This window comes from Leuciscus leuciscus (genome assembly GCF_965113295.1).
Source record: "Leuciscus leuciscus genome assembly, chromosome: 20".
Lineage (NCBI taxonomy): Eukaryota > Metazoa > Chordata > Actinopteri > Cypriniformes > Leuciscidae > Leuciscus > Leuciscus leuciscus.
In genome coordinates this window covers 30,160,542-30,186,371 of record NC_138744.1, presented here as the reverse complement: position 1 = coordinate 30,186,371, position 25,830 = coordinate 30,160,542, and the positions used below count along the sequence as shown (strand labels likewise).

General features: G+C 37.2%; 2 protein-coding genes and 1 long non-coding RNA gene across 5 annotated transcripts in view; 1 reads left to right on the top strand and 2 right to left on the bottom strand.

Moving 5' to 3' along the window:
- Nucleotides 1-1,932: 1,932 nt before the first annotated feature.
- tars2 (threonyl-tRNA synthetase 2, mitochondrial) lies at nt 1,933-23,802 on the bottom strand. Of its 3 annotated transcripts, none has more exons than XM_082150313.1 (18): nt 23,608-23,802; nt 19,154-19,332; nt 17,501-17,615; nt 16,887-17,008; nt 16,667-16,775; nt 15,813-15,877; nt 15,656-15,734; nt 14,367-14,513; nt 12,055-12,153; nt 11,184-11,350; nt 10,335-10,497; nt 7,968-8,105; nt 5,240-5,317; nt 4,320-4,420; nt 3,068-3,169; nt 2,920-2,992; nt 2,713-2,827; nt 1,933-2,249 (listed from the first exon to the last, which is right to left on the bottom strand). In XM_082150313.1, exons 1-18 carry the CDS (start codon nt 23,614-23,616, stop codon nt 2,107-2,109), a joined length of 2,004 nt encoding a protein of 667 aa, XP_082006439.1. In that variant the 5' UTR covers nt 23,617-23,802; the 3' UTR covers nt 1,933-2,106. The 3 variants fall into 3 exon arrangements, with proteins under 3 accessions (XP_082006439.1, XP_082006438.1, XP_082006440.1); XM_082150312.1 differs by lacking the exon at nt 23,608-23,802 and adding an exon at nt 20,330-20,487; XM_082150314.1 differs by lacking the exons at nt 19,154-19,332; nt 23,608-23,802 and adding an exon at nt 18,134-19,127.
- Nucleotides 3,176-4,242, top strand: LOC309484293. The gene is made up of 2 exons (XR_014200828.1): nt 3,176-3,440; nt 3,713-4,242. It is a non-coding gene; the product is annotated as an uncharacterized lncRNA (long non-coding RNA).
- The window catches only part of rprd2b (regulation of nuclear pre-mRNA domain containing 2b), a 46,845-nt gene continuing 42,327 nt past the window's right edge, over nt 21,313-25,830 (bottom strand). The window contains exon 10 of the mRNA XM_082150259.1: nt 21,313-25,791. Within this exon, the coding sequence (XP_082006385.1) occupies nt 23,840-25,791 (1,952 nt within the window). The 3' untranslated portion in view covers nt 21,313-23,839. The remainder of the gene's footprint in view (nt 25,792-25,830) is intronic.

Sequence of the window (25,830 nt, the reverse complement as noted above, 5' to 3'; positions counted from 1 at the left end):
GCACACAGAGCTATAAACGCTCCTATAGCACTGCAGGCCTAAAATAACTCCTGCGACGCTGCCCACTGAATGAAGAATGACCTTGTCCAGCAGTGTTTGGGTGTGGGACAACAGAGGAACATTTGACATCTCTAGCATGATGTACATTAATAAAATTCCTTTTTTTAATCTATAAATCTACATGTAAATTAGGCTAGAGATGGCATATTACTTTGTTGCATCATAATACGGTTTTTTTTTTTCTCTCAGACTCAAACAGGAAGAAAATTATTTTAAAGAAATTAGACATTTGTATGCAAGAAAGGAGATTTTGCAATTAAGCTACACTTCTGTGTAACAGTTCTTAATCATAAACTTGCGTTCAAATGTATGGGGTCAGCATGTTTTTTTTTTTCTTGAACGAAATTAATACTTTTGTTGAGCAAGGACACATTAAATTGGTTGAAAGTGACAGTAGAGACATTTATAAATGTAAAATAATTTAAATAAATGCTGAACTTTCTAATCATCAAAGAATCTTAAAAGAAATGTATAGTTTCCACACACATTTGAAGCAGCACAACTGTTTTCAACATTGATGATAATAAATGTTTCTTGAGCAGCCAACCAGCAAATTAGAATTATTTCTGAAGGATCATGTGACACTGAAGACTGGAGTAATGATGCTGAAAATTCTGATTTGCATAAAATTATATTTTAAAATATATTCAGAAGAATTGGTGAGCATAAAACATATATATATATATATATATATATATATTTTTTACATTAACAAATCTTATTGACCCCAAACTTTTGAACAGTAGTGTATGTCTTCTCTCAGGTCCAGTGGAAGTTTAAACGCTGTGGTAAGAGTTCCCATGAGCACCACTTTGAGTCCTCAAGCAGAACCAAGCCATGAACCTGTCCCACCCTTTTCACGTCTTTACGTGTCTTTCTCTCTCGCTTGGTTTCAGTCTGCTGGGAGCAAAAGTCCCATAACCCCCTGCGCATGTCACACTCTTTCATACGTGGATCAGATAAAATGTCTGAAGTCTTTTTTGGTGCCCTTTCTGGATCCGGTATACATTTTTGTTGGTGCGTGTGTGTGTTTCAGCCATGACCTCCGCCCACATGAGTCAACGTCCCCTCCATTCTGACGCCTTTCTTCTAATAAGGCAAAAACACACGCGGGTCTCGGTCGTCCCTGACCTGTGCTGCTTTATCCTGTTTCATCATCAACACACCCCTTTCTATGAATTCCTATTTTAGTCCAACTCTCCTGCTTGAAACAAATCAGTCCTTTTCATACACTGATGATGCAGATGCTATTTATACATGGACACAAATGGAAAACTGTTCGAAAACTTTGTTATAGTTGCAGTGACGGAACTAGAGTTTTAGCCAGGGCTACTTTAGGGGGTCCATAGACCATAAAAGAAAATGATGTGCAAGCCTATCCTGGCATCAGAAAAGCATAAATCCTATTGCGGACTACTTTACATTACTCTACATTAGCTAAACATTCCTATACTGAAACTTATGACACTGTGACTGCATTGCATGCATTACTAGCACGGATGTAAACAATGTGTGTAGGGCTAAATTTGGAATTCTCCCATTTGTTTTATCTGATTAACTGACTGGCATTTATGTTATTATCATACTAAAACCAAAATACATTAAGATTATTATAAATTAAAAAAAATTATCCAAAATAATTTTTCACAATACATATTTAGGTCAAAGCACTTAAAACTTTTTACTATGAAATTTCCAACAAACCCCAGACCACCGTTTGAAAATCCCTGATTTATGCACTTTCATATGCGTTTATGAATTACTGATCTGTTAAGCATTTATGACTAAATGAAAGTTATTAGTGTTCCTTATTTTATGAAAATGTCCTACGCAACATAAATATGAATTAAATCTTAATTAAGAAACAGAGACTGAATATTAAAAGTAATTTATTATCTTATTATAAATAAAAAACAAAATAAAAAAAGAGAGAGCCACTGGTGAAATGAATGTGCGTCTCTGATGAATCTAATAGTCTCCCAGCGTCTGGTCTGTTCTGTTAGACTGCATGCAGGGCTCTGCTTCTGTCGTATCTCTCGCTCACATTTAAAGCTCCTCCTGACCGCTGCGTCTCTGTCCGAGTTCAGTCAGTGACCTCATCACATCCTCCAGTGGTTTCTGCCCGAGCTGCTTCCCTCCTCTCGTCCGCACGCTCACGCTCCCGCTTTCACGCTCTTTCTCTCCGACCACTGCGTGACAAACAGAGCAAGGTTTGCTTTTATCTGACCTTTTCTTAATAGGCCCCAGAACACTCATTCTTTACACATGTGTTTTCTGGATGGGAACAATTAAACCATTAAAACACTTAAAGCTGAAGCGTGTCATTTCTGCACTACACAGAACTGCAGAAATCATTTGTGGGATAAGAGAAAGCATTTCTGTGTTTCGATCAGGGTTAAAAAAATAACTTAATATACAGTAATATTACTGAATTAATGAACTTTTGCAACATCAACACTGCTATTGAACCAACTCTGAACTAAATTAAGCTGAATAGTCTTTTTAGAGCTGTTTACAGCAGAATTTGTCTTATATTTTTAATGAAGTTTGATTAATTGACTTGTGATTCTTTGAATCTGTGTTGTATAAAGCTCTATAGAAATAAAGGTGACTTGACTTAAAATATGGCAACATCCCAGAATAAATCCTTACCGAATATATAATTGTACTGTGCGAGCTGCGCAGAGCGGATTTTCTTATTTAAGGTGTTGCCACGATCATCATCAATATCAGCCATGAATCCAGCTTCCCTCAGTCTGCAGACCACCTTAAACCCAGAGCACAATGCATCAAACACCCATTACAATACATAACATGTTTATATAAATTAAGTTTGTCCAGAGAGTTGTTTCTTCTGACCTCTCGCCCATATGTCTCACTGTCACCCCCTACTGGGACAACCATCACCTGTGCTGGAGACAGCCAGAAAGGCCTGAGAAAGAAAGAAAAATGAGAACTTTACCAATTCCAAACATCACTGAACTCACACACAAACATGCACACACACCATTTCCCTCCAAAGTTTTCGGCCAGGATAGCGATCATCCTCTCCAAGGACCCCAGCACTGCCCGGTGTATCATGATCGGCCTGTGCATCTGTCCATCAGCCCTGAAAACACAATCACATGACATCAACTTACAGACTCTGAAACAGAATATGGAGAACAAGGTGTTTAACATATTCTAAGTATTATAACCATTTAACGTGATATTCAGACTATTTATTGTACTGCCTTTGATTTTCCATATTTTTCAGAATATAAGCCACATTTTTTATCATCTGAAATATGCTGTGACATACAATCTAATGCAACTCATATAATGCAATTAATGTGAAGCACACAAAGTGCACACATTTGGATTCATGCCGAATGAGAGCGGTACGTGAGCACAACATACTTGAAATAAAAGTTAACCAAAAAAAAAAAAGTTACACTTTATTTTAAGGTTTCTTAGTTACAGTGTAATTATACATTTAAGTACTGAGTAATATTAATTAACTACATGTACTCACTATAAGGTTAGGGTTGGGTTTAGGGTTAATTGGTTGTAATTATGCATCATTTATAGTTATTACTATAGTTACTACATGTAATGTGTAACAAGGAAAAAAAGATTTACCCAACAAACTTATTTCATCTAGTTGCCAAAGCAACATCTCATTTTCATGTAGTTTAGCATGATGCACTAAAATAGCAAACTAAAAAAAAACTAAAAAACAACAATGACTAATAAAAATGATAAAAACAACAAAAGTACTATAAAATGTAAAATAATCAAATAACTTGATACACTAAAATAGCAAACTAAAACAAAAATAAATAAATAAAGACTATATAAACATTTAAAAAAATTAAATGATAAAAAACAAAATTACTAAACTTTAGAATTCAAAATGAACTTGTGGCACTTAAATAGCAAACTAAAACAAATATAAATGAAATGAATAAAACACATAGACATTTAAAAACAAACAATAACTAAAAAATAACAAAAATTACTAAAACTTTAAAATTAAAATTAAAACTGTGGGAATTACAAGTAAAACGCCACGATGCACATAATGAGAATTGTGGGGAAATGTGCTAAATGTTTATGAAAATAATTTCACATTGTAGAAAATCTTATGGTCTTAAAACAGGCTTCATGTTCTTCATGCAAAATATAATTTCACATAATTGTTCATATTTTATTTAGATTTAGGGTAAAAAGTGACCTAAACATCTATGTGTGACCGTATCAGTCAGGAGATATCGTACCCGATATACTGCAGGTTAAATCTGATGGGCAGCTGGAAGTCCAGCTGAATTGTGGCACACTGGTGCTGTCGGCCCAGGGCATCCCGTATCTGGATGTCGATCTGAACAGATTGTAAAAGAACAAAATTAATTGCCAAGCTGAACACCAAATTTCGCTTTAGCGTCTAACAAGGGATGAACTACTGAGCTAAAAGCTTTACTGCTCAGAAACTGATGACAGATGAAGTCAAGAAGAACATTTATATATAAGAGCTGCAGCAGAGCGAATGAATCTGATGTGCGTTTAAAAACAATCGACCCTCCAGCCAGGAAAACTCTGGAAAAACTCAGTTCTGCGTATCTAAAAGTTAAGAAATGAATACTTTTATGCAGCAAGGATACATTAAACTGATCAAAATTGACAGCCAACACATTTATAAGGTTACAAAAGTTTTCTATTTCAAATAAATGCTGTTCTTTTGAACTGATTTAAAAATATGAAGCAGCATCACTGTTTTCAACACTGATAATAATAAGTCATATTTATTGAACTCAAATCAGAATATTAAAATGATTTCTGAAGGATCACGTGACTGAAGACTGGAGTAATGATGCTGAAAATTCAGCTTTGATCACAGGAATAAATTACATTAAGATACAATAGAAAACAGTCATTTTAAATTGTAATAATATTTAACAATATTACCGTTTTTACTGTATTTTGATCAAATAAATACAGCCTTAAATACCTCAAAAACATAAAATTTGGGGGTTAGTAAGATATGTTTTGTGTATATGTGTAACTGATGCATAATGTGATTTTATCAACATCAAGGTTAAAAATGTGTGAGGGAAAGTGAATATCCCTTTTTCACCATTTTGTTTCACTGGTACTTTTTTTGTCATGTCCGGCACAGTGTCTCTCTTTCTGCCAGCCTCACCTTGGGTCCATAAAACGCCCCATCTCCGGGGTTTAACTCCCAGTGCTCCTCAAACTGCTTGAGACTGCTCTCCAACTGCTGCTCCGGGACAAATACAAGAGAGAGAGAGTCATTTCAGAGGGAAATCTGGAACGTGTCAGTGTACAAGTTTGGCCCTGGAAGCACTAATAAAAGAACCGTCTGTAAACATCTAATTCAATAATCCCAAAACACGCAGAGCTGAAAACAGCATTAGTTTGAGGAAGAGAGCGCTAGGAGAGATATTAGTTTCCTTGTACCCTGCCTGGAAACCACATCCATTCTTATAAAAGCAAATGCCTTGAGCAGTGCGCTTAACAATATAACACCTTATATACGGCATACTCAGCTCTGATTGGCTCACTGATTCTCTTCACACATTGGCTGTATGTTTCCCTCCTCTGACACTCATGACCTACTCGCCTCATGCCACACTGGGACCCTGAAGATCAACATTAATGAATCCCTGTCACGTGTCCCGTCTGTTTGGACCTGCCCTACACTTACTCCGCATGTTTCCTATATTGTCTCACCGCATATGTTGGTACATGTACAGACAGGATCTTATAATCCTGACACCAGATGCTGGAACACAAACAGCCTTCTGCGTCACGCACCAGTGTTGTTAACTAAAACTACTAAAAATTGCTCAGCAATTGAAAAAAAAGTTGAAATGAAATCTAAATATTAAATGATTTTAAATGAGAAACACTGCCTAGGCAACTACCTGATATTATATGACTAAATAGATATGATTAAGCTGAAGTACTAAAATGACTAAAACTGAAATAAAATTATAAATTAATGACAAATAGAAATATAAAATGACAAAAGCACATAAACTACAAATATTTGATTATTTTATATTATAAATGATGCCTTGGTAACTAACAGAAACACTTGAAGTACTAAAATGACAAACTAAAATACATTTATAAATGAATGCAAAACAGGAATATTTACTTAAAATAAAAAGTGAAAATCAAATTGAAATAAAATGAGATATAAATATTAGATTTTAAATAAGAAATGTTACCTTGATTAAGCTGAAGTACTATTATTACTAAAACTGAAATAAAAATAAATTAATGAATAATTTATTAAAATTACTAAAAATGACAAAAGCACATGACAAAATTACTAAAAACCTTAATTAAAAGTAAACAATGTTAAAATAAAAGTAAAATAACGTTGATAAAAGCTCAAATAATTACTAAAACTTAATGAAGTTGAAAGTTGAAATAAAATGAAATATTAGATTAGATTATTTCACATTAAAAATGATGCCTTATCAATATAAATTAGATGTTCTTTATTAAAAATGATGCCTTAGCAATATAAATCGTAGATTATTTTAAATTAAAAATATGCCTTAGTAACTAACAGAAATAAAAAAAGTTGAAGTACTAAAATTACGAAAACTGAAATAAAATTTCATTTTACGTTTTAGTAAAGTTGATTGTAGTAAAGTCGTTTTAGTAGTTGTTAAATAAACTAACACTAAATAGAAATATATATAAAATACTAATAAAAATGAAAAATGCACAAATTACTAAAACTTGAATTAAAAGTAAATATAATATTGAAATAAAATATAAATATTAGATTATTTTAAATTAGGAATGTTGCCTTAGCAACAAAGTTGAAGTACTAAAATTACTAAAACAAATAATTTAATACTAAATAGAAACCTAAAAAAAAAAAAGACAAAAAGCACATCACTAAATAATTAAAACTTAAAATTAAAGGGGAAAATATAAAAATAAGCTCATTCAAAATATTAAATGGATACTCCACTTTTTTTTGGAAATATGCTCATTTTACAACTCCCCCAGAGTTAAACAGTTGAGTTTTACCGTTTTCAAATCCATTCAGCCGAACTCCGGGTCTGACGGTACCACTTTTAGCATAGCTTAGCATAGATCATTGATTCTGACGAGTGCAGTAGCATTTCTTTCAAAATGACCAAAGAGTTTCAATATTTTTCCTATTTAAAACTTGACTCTTCTGTAGTTAAACCGTGTACTAAGATCACCGGAAAATGAAAAGTTGCGATTTTCTAGGCTGATATGGCTAGGAACTATACTCTCATTCCTGCGTAGTAATCAAGAAACTTTGCTGCCATACCATGAGTCCAGCAGGCGTAATGATATGACGCAGCGCCTGAAAATAGTCCCCAGCTCGGTAACTTCCAACGTGACCAGGACTAAGTTTGTCTAAACCTATTAGACCTATTTTCAGGCGCTGCGTCATATCATTACGCCTGCTGGACTCATGGTACGGCAGCAAAGTTTCTTGATTATTACGCAGGAATGAGAGTATAGTTCCTAGCCATATCAGCCTAGAAAATCGCAACTTTTCATTTTCCGGTGATCTTAGTACACGGTTTAACTACAGAAGAGTCAAGTTTTAAATAGGAAAAATATTGAAACTCTTTGGTCATTTTGAAAGAAATGCTACTGGACTCGTCGAAATCAATGATCTATGCTAAGCTATGCTAAAAGTGGTACCGTCAGACCCGGAGTTCGGCTGAATGGATTCTAAAACGGTAAAACTCAACTGTTTAACTCTGGGGGAGTTGTAAAATGAGCATATTTCCAAAAAAAGTGTAGTATCCCTTTAAGAAGTACTATAATAGTATATGAATAATACTAAAATAACACTGTGGTGGGTGGCGCTCAACAGGTGAGGGAGTGATTGACAGGCGTACCTGTTCAGCACAGTCCCAGAGGGCGGGCTCTCCCAGACAGGGAGTGGGTCGTGTGGAGAGGAGACAGTGAAAGGAGAAACCGAAGACGCGATATACGCTCCTCACAAAGTCCAAACATGCCGTGATCTCCTCCTCCAGCTGAAAAGAGAAGAGAGACACAGCAACGAATAAACAAGTGAAGGGTGTGTATGAGAGACAGTATAAACACTGACATTATAAAAGATAAATCATACGTCAGTCCAAATACAAACGAGTGAAACACATTCCTTACACAGAAGACCAAAGCAAGAGCTGCACAAACATACAGACACAAAAACACTATTATATGACGAATAAAGTGCTACATAACATAACTGTTGGGCTTCCTCAAGAGAGAGAAAATGAAATGCTCTACTTTCAGAAATACAGATGGAAAACAAGGAAAGTCAAATAAATAGGGTAAAAAAATAAGGTTTTGTTAATGGATTAAGACACACAGCTTTTGTTTAGAAGACCATTTATATGGGGTCACTGGCGATCTGTGATTTGAAGCATTCATTATCTTAAAACTCCTTAAAAAGCACCATGTGGTAATTAAGTTTAGCTAACTATAAAAACTTCAACCGTAAGGAAGCCAATTATAGACTTTAATCAGGGTAGCACCATATTTCATTTTTGGCAGGAGTGAAAACGCAGATAGTGCATTCAATGGATTGTACTGTTGTTTGACAACATACCGATTGTTCAGATGAAGAAACCTCTTTCAGAAAAACAACAAGAACAACTACTTTCCGTTGACCTATGACCAGCTTTGTCTCTCTACTGGCTATCTACTCTAATGCAATCTTCAAGCAAAAGGAACTGGATGAATTTTTGAATGCTATCGATCCACAATCTAAGTTCTGACTTGTGATGCGCCTGAATCATAATCACACCGTGTTCGTTCGAAATGACTAATTTGAAACTAATTTGCAAAAACTGGTAAGACATTGAGCCTCTGTGTAGTGTACTGCCACCTCTTTTGAGCAGTCCACGGCTGAATCTGCTTGACAGATGCTTCTGCTTGGTCTAAAAGTCCTCTACAGGCAGGCAGCTACAATTTATATACATGTAAAAATTATAAAAGAAGAACTCCTAAAAAAGTACTATATTGCCAAAAGTTTTACACATGCACATGAACTTTAATGACATCCCATTCTTAATATGGAGTTGGCCCACTCTTTGCAGCTATAACAGCTTCAACTCTTCTGGGAAGGCTTTCCACAAGGTTTAGGAGTGTGTTAACGGGAATTTTTTACCATTCTTCTAGAAGCGCATTTGTGAGGTCAGGCACTGATATTGGATGAGAAGGCTTGGGTCGCAGTCTCCGCTCTAATTCATCCCAAAGCTGTTCTATCGGGTTGAGGTCAGGACTCTGTGCGGGCCAGTCAAGTTCCTTCACACCAAACTCGCTCATCCATGTCTTTATGGATCTTGCTTTGTTCACTGGTGCGCAGTTAGAACATGAAGGGGCCATTTCCTAACTGTTCCCACAAAGCTGGGAGCATGAAATTGTCCAAAATGTCATGGTATGCTGAAGCATTAAGAGTTCCTTTCACTGGAACTAAGCCCAACCCCTGAAAAACAACCCCACACCATAATCCCCACTCCACCAAACTTTACACTTGCACAATGCAGTCAGGAAAGTACCGTTCTCCTGGCAACCGCCAAACCCATACTCGTCCATCGGATTAGCTCTACACCACTGCATCCAACGCTTTGCATTGCACTTGGTGACGTACGGTTTGGATGAAGCTGCTCGGCCATGAAAACCCATTCCATGAAGCTCTCTAGGCACTGTTCTTCAGCTAATCAGAAGGCCACACGAAGTTTGGAGGTCTGTAGTTGTTGACTCTGCAGAAAGTTGGTGACTTCTGTGCACTGTGCGCCTCAGCATGCGCTGATCCCGCTCTAGCACTTCGTGGAGGAGTTGCTGTTGTTCTCAATCGCTTCCACTTTGTTATAATACCACTAACAGTTGACTGTGGAATATTTAGTAGTAAGGAAATTTCAGGAGTGGACTTATTGCACAGGTGGCAACCTACTACAGTACCACACTTGAATTCACTGAGCTCCTGAGAGCGACCCATTCTTTCACAAATGTTTGTAGAAGCAGTCTGCATGCCTAGGTGCATTGAAGTGATTGGAACACCTGAATTCAATGATTTGGAGGGGTGTCCCAATACTTTTGCCAATATAGTGTATAATGATTATCTCTCAAAACATTCGGGACAAACTTGGAGAGACACACATCCTCTTATAATAGTTGCTACACCCCTTGTCTGGGACCCACTTTTTTTATATAATTGATGATTTTGCAACAATAAATAACATACATTGAAACTGTACCTGTTCTGGGGTGCAGAAGATGTGCGCGTCGTCCTGGCAGAAGCGTCGGACTCTGGTCAAACCCCCCAGCGCCCCTGAGTGTTCATTACGGTGCAACGCTCCAAAATCTGCCCAGCGGATGGGAAGCTCACGCCAAGAACGCACCCTCTGCTCGTACATCAAACTGCACGGAGGACACAGTTACTGGACTCAACGGGTGGAGGATTCTTCATTCAATTCAAAGAGAGATGAAATAATGCAGAATCTTTCTTATGATTTGAAAAAATTCATGTAAATTAAAATGACATACTTTCTAACATACACTATCGTTCAAAAGTCTGGGGGTTGGTAAGATTTTTTTTTATTGGTTTATGAAAGAAGTCTCTTCTGCTCACCAAAGCTGTCTTTATTTGATAAAAAAAAGTGATATATTAGTGAAATATTTCAATTTAAAATAACTGTCTATTTTTAAATGTAATTTATTTCTGTGATGCAAAGTGATTTTCAGCATCCTTACTCCAGTCTTCAGTGTCAAATGATCCTTCAGAAATCATTCTAAGAACAGAATTAATTTGAAAAAGTAATCTTTTGTAACATTATAAATGTCTTTACTGTCATTTTTGATCAATTTAATGTATCCTTGCTGACTTAAAATGTTCATTTCTTAAAAACAAAAACAACCTTTTGACCGGTAGTGTATGAATATATTAGATGAGTAAAACTATTCATACCATGATCAAAAACATGCACGTTTTCAAAGAAATGTATCGCTTGGATGTTTTTTTAAAAAGAATTATGAAATTTGTCAACGGCGTGAATAGTTTAGTCGCCAAAAACTGAAGACTCAGATTTCAACGGTGGCGGACTCACCAGTGAGCGGGGCAGTTCATGGGTTTGAGAGCGAAGGTGTGCGGCTCACAGGTCACTGTGAACATGTTCTCACTGTAATGCTCCCAGTGACCTGATCGCTCCCACAGAGACGTGCTGTACAGGGTTGGAGTCACGACCTCACTGAAGCCCCGCCTCCTGTACTCACTCTGACAGGAAGAGGAACTAGTTACATTAGCATTACATATGCCATGAGAAGCAGTGTCCACATTTTTTTTGTGGCCTTGAAGGACTCTGCGAAGGAGGTGATACATGAAGGTGAAGGGTTCAAGTAAATATCAAATTGAAAAAAAATCTCAAATCTTTGTAATAATATGTATGCAGAAGCCTTGAAATCAAAGGATTTTTAATCCTGTAAGCCTGACATATGAAATAATAATCTGAATTTTTATTATTGGAACAGTTTATTGAACCTTTAGACAAAATATAAAAGAAAAAAGTTTGTATATGTTTTTTGTTGAGTATCATATTTGATACATCAGGCTTGTATGATATAGTGAGGACATGGAGCTCATACTCGAGGAGGAAAAACAAACACCTCATCTTTGCTCAGTTCATAAAATTATGAAATTCGTTGCAGATGCTGATATTTATATGGCCAAAAAGTAAGATGAAATTCTGATAGCTTGTAATGTAAATCAACGAGATCTTTAGAACAGTATAGCAAATACTTACAATCATATAAATATCAGTTGTCACTCTTTATCTCCCAATAATGTCTTAGTAAGATGATATTTCAATACTTAGTTTTATGATTAAAGCTCTGTAGTTTCAAAACATATAATGCAATGCAATACAATAATGATTGAGAGATGAACAAATAAACTTTCTTCAAAAGCCAAAGAGTTTGTACCTTTATAAAGTCAGTGAGCGTATTGTATATATGAGCTCCTTTAGGCATGAAGAAACAGCTGCCAGGACTGACATCATGAAAGAAGAACAACTCCTGTGCCTGTGACACGTCAAAAACAGAACATCAGAGCCAGCTGGAAAACTTACAAATAAACAAAACATTGTTCGAGTTTACATTGCTCTGGCTGATATTCCACTCGTCTCGGGCTTATTCTGACACCTAGCGACACGAACAAAGCTTCATGCAGAAGCAAAGGCTTGAATGGTACGACATTGTAGAAATGCTCTACTAGCAGTCATGACTTGGAATTTCAATCATTCACAAATACAGATTCACCAAATAATACATACACAGCAAAAAAAAAAAAAAAAAACACACTTGTTTCTTAGGGCTGGGCTGAGACACAAATTTCACAATTCGATATCAATTAATTTGGACATAGGGTACAGAATGTGTTCATTTTTCTAAAGAAAAAATAAATAAATCTGTAAATTAATGCTGTAAACTATATAGGGAACCCTGTCAGTTGGTACTTAAAACATTACCTTCACATTAAAAGTAAAAATTAACTGATTTGTAGGCAAACATTTAAATTGCACATAAGGCAGTTTTTTATAACAATATTGTTATAATAAGTTTTCAATGACAGTTATGTTTCTACTCCAATTTTTTTATTTAGACTAAAATTTAAGCAGCAGCGGTCAAAAACTTTTTTTCATGACAGATTTATTCAAACATATATTAAATAACAGGCAAAGAAAAAATATAATGAATATGTAATATAGTGCATATATTAAACAAATTGCTCCTCTCTAGTGTTATTTTTTCTAGCTGACTGACAGGAGATCTGACCAATCATAACCATTTTGTCCGAAAAACAAACCAGACAGTATTAACGTCGGTGGACTTTAACTTGAAAAATGGTGTATAAACATCTTTCCGCAGTTGAAACAACATACTTATGAAGTTCATTAATGTTTATTTCATGCTATAACTAGCAGTAAAGATGAAGAGATGATCGGTTCACATGCTGCATGAACTGAAATGCTACAGGGATCTATAACAAGAGCCACAAAATGGTATTTGAGTCATTGAGAAATAAAGCTTCAGTTTTTTCTTTTCAAAGAAAATCTTTTCAAGATTGATGTAATGCATATTTTTGAGTCATTAATAATGCGTTTAAAAAAAAAAGTTTCAGTTGTTAAATAACATTTCAAAGTGTTAAATTCTGTTCTGTTTAAAGTGTTAAAACATTTTTTTTTTGGACTGTTTTTATGTCAGGTGGTACAACCAAATAGTTGCATGCACTGTAGTTGTACCACCTGACATGAAAAGTGTACAAACCTACCCATACTTAATTTACTTAATCTACAAACACTTTAACACTGCCAGAAGGATAAGATGGGATCCTCTGGATGATACATTATCATGTTTACAGTATTTATCTTGTCAGTTCATAATAAAATAGCCGTGTTTGCGGTTGTGCCACACTAACATAAATTGCTGTACAAAAGTTTTTCAACTATGTCAACAGCTTAAAATCTACTGATATTTATAATATTTGTTTATATGAAAGGTTTCAAACCTAAAATGAAGCCACAGTATTTAATTATTTTTTTATTATTATTAAGTAGTAGCATTTTATATAGTTTCTGTTAATTTGTTCGGACAGTTGCACCACCAGACATTTGGAGGTTTAAGATAACAAAACATAAAATAATATGTATTATTTAAATGTACTAAAATGAATTCAAACTAAATAGGTTTTATTGATTAAAGTGATATATGTCACGAATTTATCAAATTATTTTAAAAGGAAATAATGCAGTTGGACACAAAAATATGCATGCCATGTAACTGACCCATTTATTGTTTGAATTTCTTAAAAATGAAAAGATTTGGAAGCTTTTAAATTTGTAAGACTTTGGGGTGTTGTCGTCCACTAAGACACACTATATAAAAGATAAAATGAATGATTTTTGTTCACGAATCACCACGACACCCTGTCAAACAGATTGTGCCAAAATCTGGCTGATATCATGTAGTCTGAACCCGGCATAAAAGATCAATTCTTGGAATTTAAGAATCGCTATCAGTTCATCAAAATGAGAATTGATTAAAACTGAGAAATAAATATTTCCAACCCAGCCCTACTGTTTATAAATCAAGACTATTTTGATTCCATATAATCATCCTAATGAAGCTGTTGTGAGCCTCTACAGACCAGAATAAGGAATCATTCAGAGTTACTACTGTAGCAGTCATCACATATGCCATGTTTCATTGTTAGGCGCCTTGCTAACAACACTCACCTTCCCGATTCTCCTGTGGTCTCTCTTTCTGGCCTCCTCCTGTTCTCTCTCCCATTCCTCTCGTTCTCTTTCTCCTGGAAAAGCAACTCCAATCATCCTGAGGATACCTGAAGCCTCCGTTGAACCGGACAAAGTTACAGGTGACACCTGAGAGGGCAAGAAGTATGAGTAATAAAATGAAGAGTCTAAAGGCATATTTTTAAATGTGATGTGGACACAATCTGAGCTTCAGTAGATGAAGAGACTATTACATGTCTTCATAACACTACTTACACTACTATTAAAACATTTTTGGGTCAGACTTTATTTGCATTCAGCAAGAATGCAATAAACTGATATAAAGAGACAGTATATACATTTATAATGTTTCAAAAGATTTCAATTTCAAATGCTGTTCTTTTGAACTTTGTATTCATCAAAGAATCCTGAAAAATCTATAATTTTCCATAAAAATATGAAGCAGCACAACTGTTCTTAACATTGATAATAATCAGAAATGTTTCTTGAGCAGGAAATCAGCATAATAGATCAAATGTCTGAAGGATCATGTGACACTGAAGACTGGAATAATAATGCAAAAAATTCAGCTCGACATCACAGGAATAAATTACTTTTAAAAGTATATTACAATAGAAAACAATTATTTTAAATGTAAAATAATATTTTACAATATTTCAGTGTTTACTGCATTTTTTTTATCTAATAAATGCATCCCCATCGAGCCGAAGAGACTTTCCAAAACAAAACAAAAACTCAAACTTTTGAACTTTTATATTTTGTATTTTTGTGTATTTTTTATACATTTATGGGGTTTTTTTTTGTCCATTTTGGAGCGTGAGAGTCGAAGTCACAGCACAATGTCATTATATAAAAAGAAGCTGCATGAAGATTCTTCATTCTAGTTTACAAACTAAATTAAGAGTGCCATTGTTTATCAAAAGCATGATGTAAATTTTAAATCACATTAATGTATGAATGCATCAACATCAAGACTGGGCTAAAGTCTCATTTAAACAAACCCAAAAATGTGGAAGAAAAACAAAATGTTCCATTAATGAAACTGAACTAAGTGCCATGCCATGACCCTAAAGAGAGAACGACAGCCTGGGAAAAGGGAAGGGAGACTGTGAAACAGGAAGTGCCACAGATATTAATGCAATAAACAGGAAGTTAACCATACAACAACAATGTAAACACTATGACAACAGCCACTCAAGTAGCAACATCACAACAAACACATTCAGTCAAACACACTAACAGAGGAGGACTGTCAGGATAAACTGAGTTACCTGGAGCATCTTGAAGGCCTTCAGGAAGCCTGTGTGTGGCAGAAGAACACCTGAACACACACCCACACTGTCTCCACACCTGACAAAGAGACACAAAGACATCAGACGCCACACACACACAATCTGCTCCCGCAGGACAGTGAGAGTGACTTCAGACCTGTAGACGCTGACTGTTTCCCCCATTATCTGCTCTTCAGCCAGCTGCAGTCTGACAGCATCATCCTACACAAACACATCGGGTTTTCATGTTTTATGTAGACATTCCATAGATATGACTAGTGAGGACTAGTAAAACAGTCAACTCACCAGTCAGTTGTCATATTTCACAATATTATTGATCTGATCTGCCCTCACAAGTACACACACACACACACACACACACACGTCACCTGATGAATCACTGTGAATTACTCATTTTGATTGAAATGTACATTTTTATTAACCTAGGATTTATCAAATTGACCACAAATTTAAATGACAATTTCTGTTTTTTAAACTGTTCACTTCTAGAAATCCTCCATGTACAGCTTCAGCATCTGTTTGAAGACCACGTCCGTAAACTATGTAGTTTAGTCTTCTTCATTTCATTAAGTGTCATTTCACTGAAGAGTTGAGGGCTTACTGTGTTTTTCCATAAAAATAAGCAATTAAGAGCCATAAATATTAGTTTTGAACTTTTACAGTTGTAATAAAAAAATACATCTTCCTCAAATACTCATTTTATTTTACAGTGAAACATTACAACAGCACTATTTATTTTGTTTTTATGTAGTCATTTAGATTTTTTGTTTAGTAATAACAACACAAAAGCAAATTGTTATTTACAAATCTGATGTGATAAAATCCACAGGAGATTTTTTAGGAAGGCCCGTTTTACACACAAATTATTAAAGAATGAGACCCAGTGAGTTTGTCAAAACATTTTCACATCTAAACGAGTAAGAGTAAACTTAAGGAAAACATCCATCCATAGGCACAAGAACAGTGTAAAGCTCAAGAGGTGATGCTGACCTGGAAGAGCTCTTTCAGTTCCTGTACAGTGATCTCAAGCTTGATGATGGGCATCTTCCCAGCTGCCGTCTGCTTACACCTCTGCTCCACCTCCAGCAGAGAGAGCGAGCTACGACAAACACAACCAGCACCTCAACTTAGTTACATTTTAACTTTTAGTTTAATTCAATGCTTAAAAAAACCCCCTTATATCAGGAGCTGGAAAGAGAACAGTGCTTACTTGTTTTGTAGCTGATAATCGCAGTACAGGCCCGTGTCAGACACTCCCTCTCGACACACAAGAGCACTGAAGTGATTCTCCATCACACTCCCTAACACACACGCTCCTGTGCGCCACACCACCTACAGCAGAGAAAACTCATTTTTAAATTACATTATTAAAATACATAATACAAAGAAATCATATTTCTTTGATTTTGACCCTCAATAAATATTATACAAAAATATTGCTAATTTTGTGACTTAAAGTGATTCAAATTAATATATTATTATTAATACAAAGAATAAATCATATTTAACATAAAAATACATTTAAATACATAATAAAAAAAAATTAAAAAAATTGTTTTTGATCCTTAATAAATATTTTTTTTCCATTTGTTCATTTGTTCCCCCATTTCAGTTTCTATAAAATAAATAAATAAAATATATATAAAAAAATAACAATTATACAATTCAAAATCAGCATCAATTAAAGGTAGTACGAGAATTAAAATATATTTTATTCTTTTGATTTTAAGGTAAATTGTATTACACAAACATGTTTCTGACAGTTTTTTTTTTTTAGTTTCACCATTTAAGACAAACGTCTTGAATACACAAAAGCTTGAATACCTGTTTCCCCTCCACTGAGTCAAAACCCAGAAGCTGCAGTTCACAGTCCTCCACAAGAGGGCGACGTAGATCCCATAAATCCCCATTTACTCTGCTCACCACTGCACCTTTAAAACTGTCCACACACACACACACACACACACACACACACACCCACACAGGATTTCTGCATTTTATGAGGAGTCTCCATAGACTAGTTTTATGCTGTACAGACTTTACATTCTATCCCCTAAACAGAGCACTAAAAAACATTGTTTTTGTACATTTTTAAAATAACATTCACTTTCAACATTGATAACATACCAACAATGTATTCTGTGGAAGTAAAGAAACCGGTTAGACCTACACAGTCTAGAAGGGAAAGTTCCAGATGAGCAATGGCGAGAGATCCGAGATACTATCATCTAAATTGCTGAGAAACATGCTTCATACCAAAAGCCTAAGACAACAAGTAGGCGGCTATCCGTCAACACCATTAATATAGTAGATCAGCGAAGAGTGGCAAAATATAGGGGCAATAAGGACAAGGTTAAAAAGCTGAGTGCAGAGCTCCAATGCAAAGCTAGGAAGAACAAGGAAAGACAGTTGGACGAACAATGTCAACATCTGGAAGAGGCAAATAGGAAGGGTTACACCTCATCCATGTTTGCTGCAATGAAGATGATGCAATCTAGTTTTTCTGCCAGAAAAGGAATGGTTAGGGATGGAAATGAACTGAGTGGCCAAAGGGAGATCAAGAGCAGGTGGAGAGAATATACAGAAGAGCTGTACGCCAGTCAGACTGAAAACCAAGAAGAACATGAAAATGGCCAGATAGACGGGTAACCCAACATTTTGGAAGAAGAAACTGCATGGGCTTTGAGAACTGCCAAATGAGAAAGCCCCAGGAATCAATGGGATACCTGCAGAACTTTTAAAACCAGTGCCAATCCGTGTCATCAAAGCTCTGTGCCAAGAGGTGTGGCCTAAATGGCCTGGACAAGACCTGTGTTTATCCCATTACCAAAAAACGGGGATGCCCAAGATTGTTCCAATTATGGCACAATAGCACGGATTACTCATGCCAGTCAGATCCTATTGAAGGTTTTCCAACAGCGGCTACAGCAGATCATTGATCAGGAGCTGTCCAAGCTGGCTTCAGGAAGGGTAGAGATACTAGGTCATATTTCCAATATCAGATGGATGAAGACTCAACGTTCCTTCGTTGCTAGTTCTAAAGTAATTAGTAATGTAGGCTTGGGCTCAACTGTTAGCCTAAACTATCAGCTTGAGATTTGAATCCGTGGCAGATGGTAGTAGTTCCGCACAAAAGAGGGATTTTAAAGACACTCTGTTGTTGTTTCTTATTTACATACTTGTGCCGTCGAACCGTTGTATGTGTATGTGCTGTGATTCGGCCATAAGCACACGGCCAGAGTGATATCGCACGGCTATTAGTGAGATATTGCTCATATGGACATGAAAATAGCAATGACATTACACATTCAAAGTTTTCCAGGTTTTAAATATTTTGTCCAGATCAATAATTAGTGAAGGTCACTGGATATGAAGAAGACAGTGCTTCACAGATATATATCAGCAGTGTTTAGTAACTTGCATCTCAATCATGGTAAACATTTAGACGACATGACACAGTCTGTGGCATATATTTACCGTTCATTCTGGGCGATCTGTAACGGTGCGGTCACACCAGCAGAACCGTTCAGTGTTCTGCCATCGGCCAATCGGATGGTCAGATTTTGTCCTGATGCATCTCCAGTCACCTGGACATGCCGATCACGCAGAGACTCAAATATCCGCAAGCGCTCGGCCTGACTGGCAGACGGCTGAAGCTGAAACAGAGAAGAGTGTGTGAGTCCGCTATACAGAGATGACACATCAGTCACTGTGCAAAAATAACAGAGACTATCAGTAAATTACACTATGGGGAAGGTTTAATATCAGAAGTAAACATGAGAGAGTGGCATTTGAAGATGAAATTAAAGAACAAAACCAATATAAAAAATAAAAAAAACGGAAAAATCTGCATTACAGTAAAACTTCAAGGTCGTCGGAGTGAATTACTTGGAATCAAGGACATACCGTAATTATATCAGTCTAACCATATATATATAAAGTCATTACATAACATTTATAACAATGAGGCCCAAAATTCTGAGACCAGTGACCACTGATGAAAATGTGTATTTTTTCCATTACAAATTACCTATGAGCATTAGAATTTAAATGAAAAGTTTAATTAAAAATACTTAATGAATGTGAGAATCTCTCAGTATTTGGTGTATCTTTTGCTTTAATGACAGGAACAACATGACCTAAACCTGATGATATTCTTCAGCATGATTTGAGATGATCTAAAGAGCACCAACTGAAGAATTCTGATAATCTGTACAAAAATTCACATGACCAATGTTACCTTTATTTAAGAAAAAGCTGAATATTTTATTTTTCATCATAACATTTATATTAAGTAGTTTTTTCCCCCTAACATATTTATTAAATAAAGCAATTTTAGTGTGGTCTCATACTTTTGGTCCCCACTGCTATCTATGTTAGGTTACAGTAATCTTCATTTATACATACCTTTTCATATTAGTAGTTTTAACTGAACGTTAATTTTAATAAATTAATATATTTAAAAGTGCATAAATAAAATGTAGCACATTTAAAACGTGTCTGAATCCAAACCTTTCATTATTACTTTATACAAAAACACACACACACGCGTTATTCTAGTTCCACTTTAAATAGGTCTACTAAGAACAATGTGTCACTATATGACATGTCTGTCAGATCCTCATCAGTCACATCACACAGAATCCTGCACACCTTCCCGTAGTATCTGCTGCTCCGAACCGCTGCTCTCACTGCCGCCTGACAGACGGGCCACCTCGAGAACACGGCCACAAGCATTTTACACTCAAAACTCAAAGCTACGGCTCCATCATTTCCCCTATAAACATCAAATGTTGCCCTCTCTCAGCGGGCCGCCATTTTACAGGAACTACTACATCGTCACAGAGCAAGACACCCGATTCGCCGAGAACAATCGAATGAGGGCGGGCTCTGTGTGAGAAACAACCAATGAGAAGCGAAGCCAGAGGTGCGTCATGAGCGTCCACTCAGTGCGCAAGTAAACACAATCACTGACAGCTAAACGCTCCGGATTCTCCTGCATATAAACACAACACATTCAAATAAACGGATTTTACGGAGGACTGAAGAGACAACAGTGAAGGTTTATGAACTGAACACTAAAATTATATCGAACCAAAGCAAGACAATATATTTAGAGAAACAAGCTCAAGTTAATGCTCCATCACTTCTGCCTCCTATAGCCTGATCTTACATTATACGGGGTAAAAAAAATCCACATGCACTCAAAACACCGTTATTTCTACAGGATCCTAGAGACTAAATCCAAAATCATAAGATTTAAGCAACCATTTATAAATGTCTTACAATGTCAACAAACTGGTGCACTTTACTAGTGAGTGCAGCTGTCTTCTTAGGGAGCCTATGTAAGGACATTGTTCCACAGCGTTTATATAAGCATTACCTATAGATAAGCAATCAGACTTGTTACTACAGCTTTACAGTCAAGTAAAAAAGAAAAAAGAAAAGCAGATTACTGCAAATTTTAACGAATCTGCCTATATAAAGAACATTATGAATGCGTTTCAGACACAGCTCCATCTTAGTTTCAAGTAAGCAATGTGTAAATCTGATTCTGCCTGGTCTGATTGCAGTAAATTTAACCACACTCCCTCACCATTAGCTTTCGAGTACTGAAGTTCAGAGCAAACACAGTATAAACTTCAAGGTACTGTGAGTGTTTATTTGCATGATCTATTGGTCACTGAGAAGAGTAACATGAAAGGGAAAATGTGTCATCCCTTATTGCAAAATGATTGGCAAGTTTACAAAACTAAACCAAATTCAACAAGTTTACAAGTGCACAATGTTTCAGATATGAAGAATGCCATCAAGTAATCACTGATTTTCTTTCATCATATGGTGACAATGTTTGGTTGCACAAGATCAGTGACCATTAGGATTGTCAATGTGAGAAATGGGGGTGTGCTCTAATTGACACTTCACATCAAGATCAAAGATGTTTAGTTGGATATATGTGTGCAGATGTTGTTTTTGTGTCTGACACATTCCCTTTAAATAAGAATCCACAATAACCACCACAATTCATGGTTCAAATGGTGTGAAGATATTAGTAGTCTATTCTGTTGTCCCAAATCTCTGTAAGTATGTGTCATGAATATAAATGCAAAAAAAAAATATAAAAAAATAATAAAAAGTAGAACTTGGGATGTTAATGGTTGTTTAAATTTGCTGTTTGTTCAGTGTCTTAACACTGCTTACCATCAGTCATCAGTGTCATTACTGCAAGGCGACAAAATTCAAGTCTGCAGTTTCCAATATAACAAATAGTATTGCAAACAAAATTTGATTTAAATCACGAGGAGTCATGATGACGTTGGGCGTTTAGATAGTTGCAGAACAATGATGCAGGTTTTGCTGTTGTTTTCTGGTAACAGTACTGCATATCAGTTGAATTAACTAGTACAGACAGCTATCTGTACATTTGACATGACTGAAAGGATCCACATTTTAGTCTTTGACAGAATTGAGCAGTAAACCTGTGGTGCAGCTGGTACAAAATTTATAGATGTGGCTTCAACTGAAGGAATGACTCGCATTTCACCCACAACTGAAGACTCATTACATTAAAGCATCTGGCAGATTCTTAATAAATTTCATTCTGTTTGTACATAGCATGCCGATGTGCAACAAAGCTGCTATTACAAATATTTTTAAATAAGTCTGTGGGTTCTCTGAAATGCTCCTCGTAGAAAACACTCTACACTGAATTCAAATGTTGGCCAAAAGACGACACTAAAACATGCCCCTCAAATAATCAACTTTTCAGCACTTAAAAAAAGAAAAAAGAAGATTACAACTTTTTTTCTAACACAATGGATGAAAACTCCAACAATGTACAGGTTACATTCACATTTAAGTTGTCAAACATCATTTTGTTGAAAAGCAGTGTATCAACATTGTTGTGAAACGATGTTCTATTTTGCTTTAGTTTTACGAACATGTGAGACATTTTGAAAATGCAATGCATGGAAGTGTGGTTCGTAATGAACACAGACAAACAGATTTCAGTCATGTGTACATAATAAAGGGTTAAACTAAGTGTCATAATCTTTAAATTCTAGAGACAAAGAACTGACATTTCAGATACAATGGGAAATTGGAGATAATTAAACCAAACTAGTTATTTCGTCAACTTTCATTTGAACCTAATGTTCAGAGCTGTGTATTTTATCTCTGCACATTTCTGAAAACATGTTGGACATTACATTACATTATAAGACTTACAGGAGAACAGAATTGCTGTTAAGTAAAAAATAAAAAGGCAGAAAATAATCCATGTACATTTGTTCTTGAACAAAGTATGAGACCACCTGTAAAGAAAAGTCTCCTTCCTTTCAATAATATTTCTCATCACAATGCTTTTATTTAGCAGAATACATGTAAGATCTATTGAAACTGAAGGGGGGAAAAAAGCAAAAAAAAAGCAAAAAAAAAAAAATTGCAAGGGAACTCTTGAAAAACACTCAAAAACTACAGAGTAGTTATGCCTTGAACACTTGGTTAGCTTATACTGTATGTAGTGTGAGCCAAAATCTTCACATCTTGGTGAAGGTTGATAAAGTGGCTGTATTTTAGCATTATGAAGCTTAAAGACCACTACAAGCAATCATGGTTGCCCAGCATTATGTCTATGACAATAATTTAATCACTCAGAAATAAAGCAAAGTTGAAATCCACTGGCTCTATGCTCGAAGTGAGAGAGTAACAGAGGTTAACAGACAGAAAACAGTTCTCTGTAACCTGTAAACAGCAGAAACAAGTATTTTACATGAGAAACAATAGAAAAACAAGTGTTATAGGGTGGGAAAGTGAAGGAAGTTAACTGAAGGAAAGAGATAGTCAGCGTATCCACTAGTCATCCATAATACACACTCATACACTCTCCACAAGCACTCTCTTACATTACACAAACTGAACAGGATAACCACCTTTTGCATTCCTTCATATGGATGTTTCTGGATCTCCACATTCTCCTCATCTGAAAACTTCTCTTCCTCTATGAAGAGTAGTGCTGTAACATGGCTGCTCTGGGGCAGGGTCGTGTCAGTGCATGTGTATTTACATGCAGTATAAGTCTCACACTGCGATTCACAGGTGATGCTAGCTTGCTACAGTGCCTATTTCAGGTTGTGCAGAGCCTTTAGTACTCATTCTAAGATGCTAATATCGAGGGGGCAAGAATGGTCTTTTGGGTTGGTTGAAAGGCCCACTGCTGAAACTGCCAGCGGGACGTTTTGTCCCAGGCAGGAGGGGCTCACGGTTAAGGGAGGGGGGCAGGGAACCTCTGGGAAACTGTGGAGAACGGAGCGCATGATGCTGATTTGGTAAGTGGAGGAGGGACAGAGGGGAGGATGGGCGGCGGGGTCTCTTATTTGGGGAGTTGAAGGGTAGGCGGTTGGGGATGGACATGTGAGTACGAGGTTCACCTACTGGGGATGGAGGTGTGGTTGGGGTAGAGGGTGATGGTGGTGTGGGACTAGGGCCCTCTCGAATTCTGCCCAGGAGGGGTGGGGGAACTCCAGGGGTGCCAGGGCGATGAAGAGGTGGGGCGTGGCGCATAGCAAACTGCTCTTTCACAGTGCCTGGCCGTGGGGGTTCACCTAACAAGGAAGGGAGTTGGGGTTTGCCGCCTCTTGGAGGGGCACTACCACCGCTACCTCCAAGTCCCGTTCCATCGGGACGGAGATTGACAGGTGGGTAGGGTAGGACTCGATCTATGGATACAAGGACACCACCAACCATAACAGAGGAGGTTGGGGAAAGGTGGTCTCTAGGAGGGGGTGGGGTTTGAGGCATGGGTGGAAGTGGTGGTGGGACACGGGGAATAGAAGAGGGAAAAAAAGGAGGGGGATGATGGTGCTGAGGAATGCCATGAGAGGGCCGTGTATGGTCCTCATTTGAGTAGGGTGGAGGTGGGTACTGCAAAGGCGGCGGAGGATGAGCAGGGAGAGGAGGAGGAAGAGAAGGGACCAATCCCAATTCTTCAGAATTCTCATGGCCGTGACTACGAGGGCGATGTGGGGGTGGGGATTCCATAAACTCCTCCTCTTCATACCAGGCCCCACCAACTCTAGAACTAGCATTGCTTCCCCTTCTTGGGCCTCTTCCAACCAAGCGGATGCTTTCCACCGTCTGAATGCGGTTGCCGTAATCGAGGGTTTCGATTGCAACTCCCTCATTGGAGGATGAAGAAACAAGAGTCTCAATGCGATGGTAGTGGTCTCCATTGTCGGCCGAAGCTTTCCTCTCCTTGTCTTTCATCCCATCTTCAGATCCTCCACTTGACTTGCGAGAGGCTGCACTTTTCTTTATCTCTCCGTCCATCTTTGATTTTATTCTCTGGTCCTGCAGCATGGCCGCTGATGGAACGTTCAGCCCCACTCCTTTTCTCTTCAGCCCTTCTTCATTGGTTTTGGTCATAGCCTTGACCGATTTAGTCGTACTCGGGCTAAAGGCAGCAAGCCTCGAGGGTGGTGGGGTGCGGTAATCCCGGTCTTTCCGCTCATTTTCTCCCAGAGCCTCTCGTGGAGTGATCACTGCATCCCAGGGGTCACTATGATAGGCTGTAGGTGAAAGGTTATGCCCTCCAGACATACCTGCACTCTGGGAGTCATTGAGGACATGGGGTGAGTCCATGATTTCGTCTTGAGTGGGTGTGCTACCGCTTTCATCTCGGACAGGGGTGCCATCCAGGTTTTCCCCAACAACTAGAAGAGGGCTATTGCTGCCCACGTCGTCCAGGCCAAGTCCGAGAGCGCTGAAACCAGGATTCCCTTGAAGGAAACTGTTGATCTTAGACTCCAAGCTGGGCACTGCCACAGCCTCGCTTTCACTTTCTGCCTCTTTCTCCTTTCTTTCTCGTTCCCTTTCTTTTTCTTTTTCTTTTTCCCTTTCCTTCACCTTCTCCCACTCTTTCCCTTTCTCTTGCTCGGACTCTTGCTTGAAACTGTTGCCTGTGGGCTTTAGGGTCTTCGGTGTTGTTGGGGTGGTTGTGGTGGAGGTCGCTGCAGCTTTGGTGACAGCTGAAGAGGATGTAGAGGCAGATGAAGATGGACCAGGGTCTGGAGTCGTGAGAGTGCCCGAACGAGCTGATGAAAGGAGAGATGACAAACCTGCAAGATAGAGATTTAATAAATATCAAAATAGTTACT